At 44.1% G+C, this 16,007-nt stretch overlaps 1 protein-coding gene across 7 annotated transcripts in view; it reads left to right on the top strand.

The window, feature by feature from the left end:
- Positions 1-11,116: 11,116 nt before the first annotated feature.
- PPFIBP2 (PPFIA binding protein 2) overlaps positions 11,117-16,007 on the top strand; it is a 208,705-nt gene continuing 203,814 nt past the window's right edge. For 2 of the 7 annotated variants that reach the window (XM_059722698.1, XM_059722696.1), the window contains exons 1-2: positions 11,119-11,294; positions 14,463-14,941. In XM_059722698.1, the coding sequence (XP_059578681.1) occupies positions 14,872-14,941 (70 nt within the window). In that variant the 5' untranslated portion in view covers positions 11,119-11,294; positions 14,463-14,871. Of the gene's footprint in view, positions 11,295-14,462; positions 14,942-16,007 lie in introns of those variants that run through there. The other 5 variants (XM_059722700.1, XM_019476847.2, XM_059722697.1 and 2 more) reach the window with 5 other exon arrangements.

The raw sequence follows: 16,007 nt of genomic DNA, 5'->3' as shown, positions 1-16,007 counted from the left end.
AAGCTATTTCAGATGAGCTTCTATTTACTGTAGGGTAAGAGCATGCACACAGGCACTTACTGCGGAGCACCTGAAGTACTGTAAAGCACTGCCCTCCTTTACCTTAGAGTAACTTGTGTGTAACTGTGCCTACAGGGAGAGACAGACATAACAATTGACTCATTCCAAGAATGTCACTGATTGGCTTCAAGAGTGCAGCACAGAGATCGAGGCTTAATTAACAGTTAACAGGCTAATTCACTTCACATTGGCTGTCAATTCTATGCTCATTCTGTTCTATTAGGTGCCCATTAGGTGCCACCACCCAGCAATGACAGGTGTTTACTGCTACAGTCACAACCACCCACCCACCATAACCAGGCGGCACAAAGCTTGCACCTCCCACCATAAACCCTGGCTACCCCTCCCCTGACACAGCAGCTTTCTGCTGCCTTCCCCCTGTGGACTGTGGTCTCTGTAGACAATAGATCTTTTGGCAATAGAGTCCTTATTGCATCCCAGAGCAGCCCAGTTGCCATACTTGGTTTGGGGAAGTGGGAGCAGCACAGTTTGGAATACCTGGAGGACCAACACAAAATGCTGTGTTCACACATAACATTGAACTGATTCAAGGATGACCAGCTCAAAACAGTACTTGATTTTCCCAGCATGCTTCTGAAATTTTCCAGGACGTTTAAGCGGGTGTGAAGTAACATAAATGTCGAGGCTCTTGGTGTTTAACATGTATTTAGAACATTCTAAGTGTTCTGTTTGTCCTCGCCAATGGAGAGCACTGATCTGAGCCCACTGGGGCAGAGAAAGGATACTCACAATCCCAGTCTGAATTTAAATACTGAACACTAGATGGAGCTATTTCCTTATTATTTTTCTTACCTACTTTTTGATCAGCTATTTCTGCTTCAGATATAATTTAAATTAGTTAAATGTAAAACAGCCTGATAAAAGGTTCTCTTTGTTTGCACATTCTATAATGTTGCAAGGAACTAATGGAAATGCCTAACAGAATTATTGCAACCACAGTACAGTTGTTCTGTCATTAGCATGTAAAAGTGCAAGGTGACATGTATTTCACATCATTTAGGAGATTTCTTAAAGGAAAACACTATGGTGGATACTAAAGCGTACAAATTGCTGGGGAGTGTTCAGTACTCTATCTAAACTATTACACAGAAAGCAAAAAGTACAATAAATAATTTCAGTTTCAGTATCAATGGCCTATTACATTTCCTTTTCCATCAGGTTCAGCAGAAAACTTTAGGTATCTTTTTTGAGAAGGAAAATAACATCTCTAAAATATTCATCTATAAACTTTCACTTAGTCCACCATGATTGTGGAGGTATTTTTTTCTGGTTGATCTTCTTCAACCCATCCTTAGCTGAAAGTTTACCCACCTACTAAAGACTACCAACACAATGAAGTCACTGCTGTTTCTCTATCAGACAGGGCTCAGAAAGGTTTTCTAGAGGTGCATGTGGAATGCCCACATAACTGATGATCAACTGTATGAGCACAGATTAGACAAGGGAAGGACTGCCTCTCTGTATTGTATTAGGGCCTTGTTACACCTTACGCTGAAAGTTGCTCAAATGTTAATTGGCTTAGTGGACCCGTCTCACCTTAGGGCAAAAACCTGCTCTGGCTGTCTTTCACTTGCACAGCTGTGACTTGCCACTAGAGGCTTGGTGAGCTGTGGCAGGACCAGGAGCTAGGGGCAGGACCAGCTTGCTGCTCCTGCAAGGCAGACCAAGCTGGTCTCAGCAGCAGTGAGGGGCAGTGCCTCCCATTGCAGATGGGACTAGCTTGCTCGGCCAAATAGGAGAAGTATGAGCTGGTCCCAGCAGCAGTGGGAGGCATTGCAAATGCCTGGCACTCCAGAGCGATGGCATTCGCTCTAACCAATGTGCCTGGGGGTGAGGCGCTGTGCACAGCACTACTGCACCCCCATGTCCCCACTTGCCCTGACTCAGTAGGGGCCATTGCATCCTGGGATGATGAAGGATTTCAATTTGAGTGGAACAGCTGTCTGGAGTGGTCACACCTTAATGCAACAGGAGCAAAATTAAGAAGATTAGTGATAATCCTGCCCTGGAGTGGCATAACTTTAAACCAAATAATGAGTGTTTTAAACCACTTAAAAGGTGTTAACATACAGCCAATCCAGGGGTCAAGAGCTCCAGAAGCCACCTAAAATTACCATGTAACAAGGCCCTTAAGTCTCTGGGTGAAGTCTGCTTGCATAGGAAATCAGATGGATAGGTTTTGTTTCTGTACAAAAGAAGATGGTATATTTGGTGTTTTCTCATGGATTTTATTTTTTAAGATGGAGAAGAGAGACGTGTCAGGATTAACACATCAGAGTCTTGCTAATTCACATTCATGACCAGGAATCCCACTTTGGTATATCTTATTTATTGGATTAGCAGTACTGCAAGTGAACATAGTTAATGTATAACAAGATGTTCTTTGTTCATTTGTTAGTTTGGATGCTGCTATTTTGTATACTGGTACATGCCCTGTAGTCTATTTAGTAACACTGAGACTTTATTATTTTTACAAGCTCTTGGCAAAGCTCTCTAATAACACTTTGCTAAGAAGCAGGCTGAGATGCTGAGATCACAAGCTGTCCTGTAAGAATTCTTGGGTATGTTGATTAGGAATATTAGATTTATTGTGACTGGATTATAATTAGAAAAAAATTGTCTGCCAATAAGCAAATTTAACTCTTTCTTCTGGGAAGTATATAATCAAATAAGTACAGAAGCTGTTCAGAAAAGGTAAACTGCAACTTGGGGTGCATACACTTGGTATGGAAAAACTTTAAAGCGCATCCCATCCTGGTCATGCAGTAAACCCTGCACGGATGATTATCTGTGCACATTTCTTTTTTAAATTTGTATCCGAGGCCATATTAACCAAAACTAATTCCAAATCCAAGAATTCAGAACCATAAGTGGCCCTACTACTGGCAAACATCCTCTACCCACACCTGGGGCTTCAGATGTTTCCAAAACCTTTGGCAGGCATCCTACTTGCAGGCCCAAGCCCAGAGACTTGGGATTCAGATGCCCCCAAGTTTTGCTTGCCCTTAGCCATAAGGCCCTAGAGCATACACAGTTTCAGTGAGCTTCTGTGTAAACAGTTGTTCAAATCAAATGGAGCTTATGCAGACCTTGGTCTTGAAATTCTTTTTTTTTTGGTAGGGTGACTATATGTCTCAATTTAGTGTGATAGTCTGGGATTTTGTAGGCCATCCCAACATCCTGGCTGGTTCGTGAAAAATTAAACAAAAAGCCTAGATTGGTGCCACTCTGCCTGCACATGCCTGGCCCCACTCCTCTTTGCAGCAGCTGGATGCTGAGGGGTTGGCTCGGATGAAAACCACTCCTCTTGCTTGCGGTGGGATCAGCCAGGGTAGACTGGAGGAAGGGAGCTAGAGCCAGCGCTCACGGAGCTGCATTGGGGAAGTTGGGATGGACACCCACCGCTAGCTGCTTAGTGCCCTGCCACTGTGGCCTCTGCCAAGGCCGGGGCAGAATCCAGGGGGTGCTGCACAGGGGACACTCGCAGCTGAGTCCAGCCTCCCCCACTGCAGGGGATGGACACTAACTGTGGGCTTCCACATTCTCTTGCCCTGCCCTGCCCTGCCCTGCTCCACCATCAGTTGTAATATATATGCTAGATAATTAAAATTAAGCTTTCGTTCACTTTACTGCAGTGGTTATCAACTGGGGGTATGTGTAACCCAAAGGATATTTAAAAAGGTTTTAAGGGATACGCTGAACGAATGGGAAAAAATTACTGTTTCATAGAGGTGCACCGATACATCAGTCCCATATCAGATCGGCACCAATATAAGGTAAATTGACTGTATCGGCAATTGTTTTTTTTGGCTGACGTGGCCAATAATGTGGTTGATAAATGCCCTGGATATGTGCGCAGCTGCAGTGGAGTACGTAGGCGGCCAGAAGTGCAGTCTGGCAGCTTGGAGAGCAGCCGTTTCTGGCTGGTCTGTTTTGAGGGAAGGGGCGTAGGGGGCAGGGATGCAGATCAAGGCCCCAATGGTGAGGGAGGGAGTGGGGCTGGGGCAAGGGCAGGTGTTGCACAGTGGGGGCAGGGCACAGGACAGAGCTGTGGATTGACTGGGGGACACAAGGGAGGAGCGGCTCCAGCTGCTGCACACACCCCAGGAGGGCCTGGGGGGGCATGTGCTCCCAGACCTGTTCATGGGGCGAGCCTGGGCTGCTTATGCGAGCTGTGACCAGGGTGGTGCCAGGCTCTTCCTGGTGTGGGGGCTTGGCTAGGGCTGCGCTCAGTGGCACTGCGAGGGAGGCCTGCGGGGGGGCTATGGTGAATTTTGGGATGGCTAAAGCCCCCACCCGCATAGGCCACCTCTCAGCGCCACTGCTGCCTGCCCCGTGGGCAGCCCAGCCCATCCCCCTGCTGGGAAGAGCCTATCACCACCCCAGGCCCAGCCCTCGGCGGCAGCCTGCCCTGACCCATGTGCAGATCTGGGGGGTACACCCCCCCCGCCCTCCTCTTGGGTATGAGATATATATAGATAGATAGATAGATAGATATAATTATATATATATTTAATGCATATATTAATAATGCATTTAATGTTAATTAGTATAGCCTACCTTGTATCACATAATGGGTAGCATTAAAAACAAGAAAAAAATATAAACGAGTAAATGAGCTGAGTAGAAGGGGTACACTTGTTAAAAAAGGTTGAAAACCCCTGCTTTACTGCAAAGTTTTATTTCAGCCATCAAAATGTGCTGCCTGCTATCAGTTGACGGCATTTGTTTAACTATTTCTGGAAGTCATGGGGTTGGGGCTGGGTGAGTTCAGTGCCTTCATGTACAAATGTGCTGGACAGGACCCTGGCTGCTGCTCTCCACAGGTGTGCATGCATGTGAATCCACAAAGGGAGAAGGATGCAGTGGCACACACGTGCACGTGTGTGTGTGTCCACCTTACCCCTGTCTCCCCAGCTCAGTGCCTGCCAGGTGCCAGCTGCCCCTCCCTGCAAACTCAGGGAGGAGCTGGTGGGCAGAGCAGGCCGCTGACTGCAGGGGGCAGATGTCACTGCAGCAGCCAGAGGTTTCCTTGCCAGGGAATGGGGGGAGGGGGCGTTCAGTGACCACTGTGGGGCAAAGGAAAGTTTGCTTGGCAGTGCTGTGCACAGGAGCTGAGTGGCAGGCTGGCCAACAGGCAGCACAGCAATTTCCCCCGCACATGCTGTGTGCTAGGCTGGAGGAGGAAGCAAGTGTGTACGTGTATGCGTGCATGCCCCTATCCCCAACCCAGATTTCTTTCACCCAACCTAGATTTCCTTAAAAATAATATGGGTGCCCTATTTTTGTGGCCATGGCCATTCAGCAAGTGACTATCAAAGGAATTAGTCACATGCATAACTTAAGTACATGCAGAAGTCTTTGTACATTCAAGAATTTTTTCTCCAAAAAAATGCAAACCTCTTAACTTTGCTATCTTGAACAATAATGCAAGACTGTGACATTGAGAAAGAAAAGGAAACTTTTACCAGCAGAATAACAAACACATGTACCAAAGGGATAACTAGCTAAAAATGGCAAGTCGGTTATTTATGGAGGTTACCAGCGAGCTGCTGACCTTGAGCACCCAATAGGTTATAGGCAACTTTCCACTGACTCCAGAAATGAAAGGGGGAAAATTCCCAGTAGGGGTGATTAAGAAAGCATCTAAGTCGTTATTTTGGGGGGTTCCAGCTTCCTTTTTCCATAGACCTACTTTGGAAGGCAAGGTTCTACCCTCTTTCAATAAGGTTCTTTGTTAGAAGAGGAAAGTACAGCCCTAATACAACACAGTCTTTGTGACAGTGTCTCCATTGCCACTGAAAACAAACAAGTCATTCTTAGTGAATGTGGAGATATTTCTAGAATGGTAATTAGTCGAGAAACCAGTACAGCTGGGTTTGTGGATTTAAGGCAGTTTGACAGAGTGTATCTGAAGCCAGGTCTACACTGGGAGTTAAAAAAAAAGAATCATGCTAGGAAACAGGGCAATTAACACATATTAAATATAAGTTAATGTTAGTGTGTAGTGTTACATTCAAAAGCCTTTCTAACTATCCCAACTACGCAGTTGGTCCAATAAAAGATATCACCCAGAAAATCCTTGCCTTTAATATTAGCGTAAACAGGGAATTCAGATGATAATCACAACCAGCTAACTTTTAAGCACAACTGTTTTTATACACATTAAGAATGAAATCTTGATCAGTATCACATGAATTAAAACACTTTATTTAACATATTTTCTAACATGGCACATACTCCCAGTATACAAGGGGACCTTAGGGGGCCAGAATGAAACAGCAGAACTTGAAGATGTCAGAAAGTTGTCAGTTTATCTTTGCAAAGTAACAGAATTTTGACAGTCCATAACTGAATTTTAGGACAGATTACGGTATCCATCCAGCCTTTTTGTGTTCACAATTCATCAAAATCCCTTAGGCCCACATTAGAACTGTATTTGGGTATAAAAAGATGTTCCATTTCCTTTTCTTCCAATATCCTATAGATGTACAAGACCATTGTCCCACTTTGTGAAGTAACAAAGATAAAATGTGCATATACTCTCTCTCCCACACCTCTCAATCTTCGGTAGGGAAAATAAGAATCCAGTACAAAAACAAGTTTAAATTAGTATAAGATCTCTGGATTCTTGTCAATTCTACTTTTTTTTAGCCCATTAGTAGGAAATCTTTCAAAAGTTACTAAGTTTCATTCCCCATTTCTCCTTTTATGCTAAACAGGTTCTTTCTACAAGTTTTTGTTCTTGTATGTGCTCTCTGGAGCTAAGGCTGCAAACACAAGCATATAACTAAATTAAAATCATGCATAAGGGTTTTTGGGATTAGGGCCTGTTCCAGACGATTAACCAAGAACAGAACACCTTATGGCACCATTTCAGTGTTTCAAATACGGCTGTGATTTTTTTAAATAGTTAAACAAATGTCATCCATTGATGGCAGTCAGCACATTTCAGTGGCTGAAGTAAGACTTTGTAATAAGGCAAAACAAAAGTATGGTTTTAATTGCCTTGCATATATATTACAACTATTTACATTTTTAAATTTCATTTTCTGCTAATTGCCCCCTGTTGTTTAGTCAACTCACTAGAAAACTAACACGAACAGAAGCACTCACCATACAGATGCTGTGAAGGAACTATGTCATTGCCATGCATGCTTGACGCCCTATTTGGATGACAAGAACAATACAAGAGAAACTGCTAGCTTCTGGATTAGCAACTCCAAAGTGACTGATCAGCAAACCCTAAAGACCACGCCATGCACCAATTTATGTGAGGCTAGAAATAGTAATTTGAATGATTTAATAAATAAACAAATTAGCAAATACATTAATAAAATCTCATTAGAGAGAACTGGAAGCCTCCATCACTAGCATTTACAGCCAACTACTCTTTTATTTTTCTCTTAGAGACTGCCTACAGTAGAAAGCCTTGAAACTTCACTTACAGCATAGTTAAAACAGCACACATTTTAGGGTAAAAAATCAGCATAACCTACATTAGTTTAAGTTATCTTTCTATCATCAAAAACAATGCTGGATTAGGGCTTTTAGCAGTATTAATTATGCTGGCAATAATCATGCTACTAATCAATACTAATAAAACTTTCAAACATCAGCCACCTCAGTTTCTATATTTCTGGAGAGAGGTTGTTAATCATATTAGCCTGAAGTCAGGCAGAAGGCAGGGGTCTGCCTGTAGCTGTGAAGAGATAAAGTCCATTTTCTCTGGATCAAAGTCCTGTAGCATAAGATACCACTGGAAAATTCCTGCTATGCAAGGAGCAACAATAAGAACAACCCGAACCACGAAATATTTGTCTAATAAAACTATTGCTTCTTGAATTATTTTTAATTGATTATTTCATCTGCTTTATTAATGTGCATAGGTGAAGATTCACAGAGTCACTAAAACAGAGTAGGAAGCTATTTGCCAAACTGCCATTTGTGTCATTGCAAATGACACAAATCTACCCCATACTTTGTGTTTCTGCAGTATTTTTCCATGCAAAGGTTCAAATAACTCAGATGCTGGTTCTGCAATGATCACCTCAATGTACAGAGCTCAGTACCACACCAAAGCCTAAAGTATGACAGTGGTATGGTCCTATAAGCTCTGAGAAAGGCAGACTTTGCAAACATAGATGAGATAAGACTATAAGAATTGCCATTTACTGGGTCAGAACATAGGTTATCTTGCCTAGTAACTCATATAGCGGTGTGCTCCGCTCTGTCTCCCCCCTTGGCTCACTAGTTATTAACCTTTAACCATCATTCCCATCCTTGTTTTGTTATCATTTGTCCCAAATAATCAGTTGTTGCCTTCTTGGTAGCCTCCCTATTTAAAGGAGGCTAATAGTTTACCTAGTGTGCCTGGGCCCATGACAAATAGGCCTGTCACACAGCAGTGTGCTCTGCTCAGTCCCCTTGGTACACTAGTTATTAACCTTTAACCGTCACTCCCATTTCTGTTTTGTTATCATTTGTCCCAAATAATCATTTGTTGACTTTTCAGTAGCTTCCCTGTTTAAAGGAAGCTAATAGTTTATTTGGTGGGCCTAGGCCTATGATCCTTTATGGTAACAGATAGGCCTGTACCATACAGCAGTGTATTCTGCTCGGTGTCCCTGCTTGGCACACTTGCTTGAAACCTGTAGCCTTCACTCCTTTCTGTGCTTTTTTAATTGTCCCACAAATTCAGTTGGCACTGGCCAAGAGTCCCCTCTATTAACAGTGGGGGCTAACCATTGCTCTGTGGACAGAAGGCCCACAGTACCAACATGTGTCAAATAGGCATGTGTCATAGTGGCAACCAGCAGATGCTAAAAGGGAAAGCGAACTGGGTGCAACCAGAATTTTTTTTCCCCACTCCTCCTCTCACAAGAGGAACATAAGAGGAAAGATAAGCCCCTGGATTCTGCAGAGAGGTAAAGGAAGCAACATTTATCCCATTTCACTGATGGGGAAACTGAGCCTTAAAGAGGTGATACACCTCATTCATAGGCACACAGGGAATCAACAACAGACCTAGAAACATACCCTGGGTTGCGCTTCCCAGCACCAAAGCCTGGCCCATGCACAAATGTTGTGCTGTTTTCTCTCTGGTGGCGAGGAGCATGGGCTCTTAGGGCGCCTCTACATATTCATTAATGCATTTTTACTACTGCACATTTAATTTAGTACGTCCATTGTGAGGTATTATAAAAAGGCACATTAGCCTATTTTAATGTGCATTAGCGAAAGTGCATGGTTTTTTGTGATGCTTTAATACGCATTAAAGCGCATGTGTAGATGCATCCTTAGAGAAGAGTTGGCCAGGTATATATAACCCAAGCTGTAACCCAGCAGTTCTTGACCCTCCTAGACTCGAGACACCTCTCCATGCCTTTTACGAAGCCAGTGGCACCCTCTTGCAAAAACTGCTTCATTGCAGGGCTTACCCCCTGGCAGAAGGCTGGGCAGGGGAGCAGCCAGGCAGGGAGATTCACACAGAGTTATAGAAATTTAGGGCTGGAAGGGACTTTGTGAGATCATCAGGTCCAACCCCCTTGCTCTTGGCAGGAAAGATAACTAAGGTCAAATCAGTGCTGAACTATGACATGCTGAGGCCCTAAGATACGTCCAGTTTAAGAGGCCCATATGATAAAAATAATCCAATGTATGTATATTTTTGTCATATTAGAATAAAAATGTCCATATTTAGAAAGTCATTTTCATATATAATTTTACCAATTGATTATTATAAAACTTGATATTGAGTCAGTTTTTTCCCCCTTATTTAGAGGCCCCTCACATTGTGATGACAAGCTGTAGCTTAAGTGTTATTGTTCGTCCTTCCGGGTGATGATGACCGCATCCAGCAGGAGGAGGGGAGGGAAGAAGAGGGAAAAGAAGTGGGAAAGAAAAAGGGAAAAAGAAAAGGGGAAAGAAGGAAAAGGAGAAAAAAGGGGAAAGGGAAGACAATGAAGGGAGGTAGGAGCTAGGTCACGTGAGTACGTAGGTGATTTATAAGTCTGATCTTTGCTTTGATCTTTGCTGCAGCAGAGGCAGGGGAGCAATGAGGATTGGGCATGGGAGGTTTTTGTTTTCCTGGCCGTGCGTTTCTTCATCGCTTCTGCCATGCGTTGCTGTTCAAAGGCCAGTGCTCCGTTCTGGATTTGGCACCTCCAGGATGGATGGTCACGCTCGAATTGCTCCCATGACTCTGGGTTGATGCCGAAACTCTTCAGGGACACCCTTAGGGTGTCCTCGCACTGCTTTAGGGTGTTCTTGTATGAAAAGAAAGGAATCTGGATCTGTTGCTTAAGCTTAAATCTGACACTGGATCAAATAACCCCAGCAAGGCATGGGTCCAGACTCCTTTTGAAGATTTTTTTTTTTTAAAGAAATTGTTCATGTTCCAAGCCAAATCCGCAAGTCAGCACAGAGCCATCAGTGGCCCTACCACGGGCAAACATCCTCCACCTCCACCAGGGGCTTCAGATATTTCCAAAGTCTTTTGGCGGGCATCCTAGGATGGCCCAAGCCAGGAGGGGGTTCGGATGCCACCAAGCTTCGCCTGCCCTCAGCCATACGGCCACAGGAGCAAGCTAGGGAGGAGCCTCCCGTTTCCATAAGGTGGGCTTTACGCCCCAACACTTCAGCGACTATTAAACCACACCAGAAGAACAGTTAATCCCGGGAGCGCGTCTGGAAAACCACCTTCCTGGCCCTGGATACAGGGTGTTTCCTTCTTGAGGCTCTCCAGGGCAGGTGCCAGCCTCGTCCTACCTGTCTCCTCACATCTGGAGCCTCACCCTGCCTTTGCCCGCTCCTCTCCTCACACGCGGAGCCCGAGCCGGCCCCTCCTGGCTCCCTCCCAAGGCTCTGCCTGAGACCCACGAGCACCACAGCCCCGGGGCTCGGAGCGGCGCAGCTCCAGCCCCAGCCCCCGCCCCGAGCCGGGCTGTGCCCGCCCCGCGGCTCCCAGGCTGCCTTGAAAGGGCACTGAGTGCTTGTAAGGGCGACCGCGTCTTCCTCCTGGGCATTGGCGTTGTTGGTGGGCCGGGGGCACCCCGGGGAGGAGCCGCGCCGAGCCCGCGGCCCCCCGCAGCGCGTCACGCGGGAGCGGGAGCAAGAGGTGCCAGGCGGGCGCTCGCCCCGGAGCCGCGCGGAGGAGACGTGGGAAGGCTGCGCTGCGCTGCATCACATTACCCGGGCGGGAGGGCTCCGAGGTCAGTGGCAGCTGCCTTTCCCTTCCAGCACCCCAACTCTGCCCGGGGCTGGAGGTCCCCGGGGTGCACCTCCCCTCGCGGGGCTCGGGCATCGCTCAGGTTTCCCCTCCCTGAAAGGGCTCTTGCTGCTCTGCCCCACCACGGGGGGCTTGGCGGTAGTGGGAAGTGCCCTCCCGGCAGCCCAGGTGAGCTCCTGCATGCACCTCTCTGCCCCAGTGCTTCTTGCTTGAACCCGGAGTTGGCGGGACATGAAGGGGGCGAGCTGTCCAGAGGGGGGAGAACTCTTGGTAGAGGCGATTCTCTTTGATTAAACCAACGAGATGATGATGATGATTTGAAAGCTTTCGGGGTGAGGTGCCCTTCCTTAAGGGAAAGGAGAATGCAGAGGTTGTAAAATTTCTCCCAGGTTGAAATGAAACTTCATACTGCACAGGAGGGGGGGAGAGAGAGAGAGAGAGAGATACTAGCTGGATTCAGCTGAGCACGGGATGGAAACCTGCCTCTTTTTTCTTAATTCAGTTTCCCCAAAGCCACAGCCCTGCTGCCCACACCATCAGCGTGGTCCTGCTCTGTTTGTTTCTTCCAGTCGGGATGAGACGGAGAGGAATCTGGGTCTGAGCAGTATTTCCCTAATGAAGACAAATGCCCATGAGAGAGGACCACAGGAATAAGATGGCCAAGTCAGCACCCAGGCTCAGTTTGGGGGGCTAACCTTCTTGCTCTGAGTTATGTCCCCGTCACACCGCGATAGGTCAATGCCATTCTCTCAGGAGTTCTGTAGTTACTAATACAAGTCCAGTGCCACAAGCAGAAAGGGGGAGGCAGGAGTGTGTGGTGCTGTCTGATGATCTCCTATTTCACAAGTGGTGACTATGATATGGCTATCTTGCCCTGGATGTCACAGCTATAAAATATCCCCTGCCCCATCTTTACAAAGCACAAGTAATTGAATCCTTTTATCTGTTCAGACTTTTGCTACATAGGATGTAAGGTATCCAAGGCTCCATGTAGGTGCCAGTGCGATGTGAACAGTTCCAGGGAATGTCCCTGCCTTTATGCAGGGGGATTGTTGTTGCACTGCCTTTTTCCTTCCCTTTTACATTCAGTATTTTCCTGTCATTATTTACCAAAGCAATACAGTGGCATGCTTTTAAAATGGGAAGAGCAAGTCCTTAGGCAAACTAGCAACTAAGGTCAAATGTAGTATTTGTTCATGTCTTGAAATGTCCATTAGCAGCACATTATGCTACCCTTGTGTTAAGGGGACTGAATTGCATCTAGTTCCTCATGGTGATCTTTATGGGGAACTTTATTTTCTCACCTCCCCCAAAACCACCTGCTTTTGGTATTAAGAAGCAGTAGCTTCTGAGTAATTTATATATATGAGTATACCAAGTAACAGTGAACTGGCTGAAGAGTACAGGTCTGAAACTCTTGTGATGACAAGGACAGAATTGGTGGGACAGGGGAGGTACCATATATACAACATGAAAAAGAGCCTATGAAATCAAAAAGCATTCAAGTGTTTTTCAGAACTTGAGATAGATTGACCATAGATAAGTAGGGCTGGAAGGGACCTCTAAAGGTCATCTAATCCAACTACGTACTTGAGGTAGGATCTTCCTTACAACCTATTATCTAAACTCTACATAAGACTACCATCAACCCTGATGCAACCCTGTATATAGGAGGGCTCCAAATTCCCCTTCACTCCCAGGCTAGAAGGATATCTGTATTGTCTGTTGAGATGACACCAATCATGATAAGAATCAGGCTAGCAAATTTGACTCTGTAGATTTTAGAGTGAAGCATCAGTAAGAGTCAGGCTTAGGCCCTGTTTTGCATGTGGGTCAGGAAATATGGGTTATGTTTTGACTTGGGTACTGAGTCACTGACCTGCTTTGTAACCTTGAGCAAGTCACTTAATCTCTGCTTACTTCTGTTGCAACCTTAATTCTGTGTCTGTCTTGGTGCCAGTCTACAAGGAGATAGAAAAGTTATGGTTAGCTAAGGCTGTTAACTGAGGCTGAGGCTGTTAATAGACAACTGGTTTGATTAGGATTTTAGTGTTTTGTCTCTCAGTAAACCCCAGATCTTACAGATGGACAAGGCCATTGTCATGCATAAAGTATCAGTGCTGTATCCAAATTAATACTTTAGCTCATTAATTAATACTATTTAAGCCACATGTGTAAACAACTGTCCTGCTCCCGTTTTGATACAAGTCATATGTCAGACTAAATTGGTTGTCTGTTTAGCCTCAATCTGTGCAGTTAAATTACATCAAATCCTTGTGTGGATGTTCTCCTCCATCAGAAAAGTGCCTTTAGAGTCCCAAAAGAATCAAACTAAAGAAAACTAGAGCTCTGCTAAGGATTTAAAGCTCCCCTAAGCTGAGAAACTTACAGGATCTTGGCTGATTTCATCACATCCTCAGATGTCTATTGTATGTCCTTAAATAAAATTCAATCTATCCATATTTATCAAAATGAATAGAAATGTCTTATTTTTTAAAAGTTTTGATTAGCGGGGAAAAACAAAACCAAACCTCAATCAGTTTATCACACAAACATAGCCACTGTTTTCTTTCAATACAGGTTGTCAAACAAATTTTCTCAGTATTTTCTAAACACAAAACAACGGGTAGAAAGTAATCACATACAGAAACAAACCAATGTTTGATGCTCACCCTTGTCTAAGGTGATAGACAAAAGGCTTCAGAAATCTCTTCTGGAAGTATTTTATTTAAGAGTGTTGTGCTCTTCAAATACTTGGAGGTTGTTTCATGTTCTCCCCTCCACACCACTTGGCCTCTCATAATAGCAATTAGCAGTGTATATGTATTTAGTTTATTGAATCTCAACATTAGTTGAGATTTAAATACTTAATTCCCTAACACTAAAATCCAGCATTCAGGCCTTTTTGCTGATATTTTTTTTCTGAATGATCTTCCATTTGTCAGCCTTTTTCTATGGTGCATCATCAATTCTATATTATCAACTTAGTTCATTTTGAGGAACTGCCTGAAGAAATAATTTAGACCATATTTTTTCCTGGACAGATAAGTTTTTGGCCTGATCTGTGTAACACCTCTGAGGTGATAAGAGGTTTTTTAGTCTAGCTGCATGATTTTCTTATTACAAGTGAATCTCTTATCTTCTCTTTCAGCTTCTAAGTACGGGCAGTCCTTGGATTTACGACACAGTACGTTCTTGAAAACCGCGTCTTAAGTTGAAACGTTGTAACTCGGAACCAATTTTTTCATAAGAAACAATGTTATAAATGGGGGATTGGTTCCTGTACCAAGGCCCGATACCCTATTTTCACCAAAAATACCCCAGAATTTTGTACTCGATATATTACTCATCTATAATTGAGCTACATTAATGTATTGTAAAAAGCAGTCACATTGATTTGGAAGGACTTCTTTGAGGTGACTTTGCTGGACTTTTTGAAAGGCTCTCATTTGGACTTTTTGAAGGGTTTTTGGATGGAGTCTTTTCAGGAGTCTTGCCTGCAGGTTTTTCTGAAGTCTTGTCTGCTTTGTTAAAGGAAGTGTCCAAGGAAGTTTGGACAGATGTTCTCCAGGGAGATGAGCGACACAGTGAACTTGTTCATTGGCGCGGCGTTGCATCAGATCAAGCATTGTAAGTCAATCCTGATGTCATAAAGTTGAAACAAAGTATCAATTTATAAACGTTGTAAGTGCAAAACATTGTAACTCGAAACGTTGTAAGTCAAGGACTGTCTGTAGCTACTTTTAAATGGTGAAAAGAAGTGCCATCATTTTATTAAATGCTTTAGCTCAGTATTCTTAGACTTTCTTGTTACAAGTAGGAAAAAGAATTGTACTTTGTGTGCTTACTTTGTTTCCTATAAAGCCATTCCACAGTAGCAATAAAAATCTATTTAACAATTCATTGATGTGTAGAAGCTCATGAGAGCCAGAAGCTTTAAATGCAAAGACAATTCTTGTAGTAGTGTTGGAGTGATGTGGTGGTGATGGTCCAGGAAATATGTGAAAGGCAAGAATTTCCGTGGGTGATATCTTTAATTGAATCAACTGTATGGTTGGGATCTTTTAGACAAGCTTTTGAATGACCTGAAGAAGAATGTCCTACATTTAAAAGCTTGTCTAAAATTTATCCCAACCATGCAGTTTGTCCAGTAAAAGCTACCACTCGCAAAAATCCTTTCCTCACGGATCATTCTTTTTCAAGCAACCAAACTTGTAAAGCTCACAGCATCATTATAACTGGTCTTGGTTTGGGGGGAGATTGGTGCCCTTATCCTTTGGCAAAGAACTGACTTTGAAAAAAACAGGGCTCTCCTCTTAGACTAAAAGTGCTACTGGCTTCCTTTGAAGAGACTCCAAGTGAGAAATGATGCAGACTGAAGGAAGGCTTTTCTCTGAGGAGCAGTACTGAATATGGCAACAGAACTGGATGAATTCATGTAAAGTTTTTCCTATCCACCACCTCAACAAAGCTGAAACAGTGAGCTAGATTAGGTGATGATGGGCAAAAAACTGCTCCGGAACTAGAGACAGACCTACAAAGAGACCATTATACTTTACTGTTAGGTCCAAACTGGTAAAGAGGTTAGGTGGGTGGGTCATTTTACTATGACCCAAGGATTATCACTTTGGGACCTTTTCTTCAGTACATGGGAAAAGAATTAGACTATTGGCAAAGTAACTGAACACACAGGTTG

Source organism: Alligator mississippiensis, chromosome 2, assembly GCF_030867095.1.
Source record: "Alligator mississippiensis isolate rAllMis1 chromosome 2, rAllMis1, whole genome shotgun sequence".
In the NCBI taxonomy this organism is placed as follows: Eukaryota; Metazoa; Chordata; order Crocodylia; family Alligatoridae; genus Alligator; species Alligator mississippiensis.
This window is presented reverse-complemented; position numbering and strand designations above follow the sequence as displayed.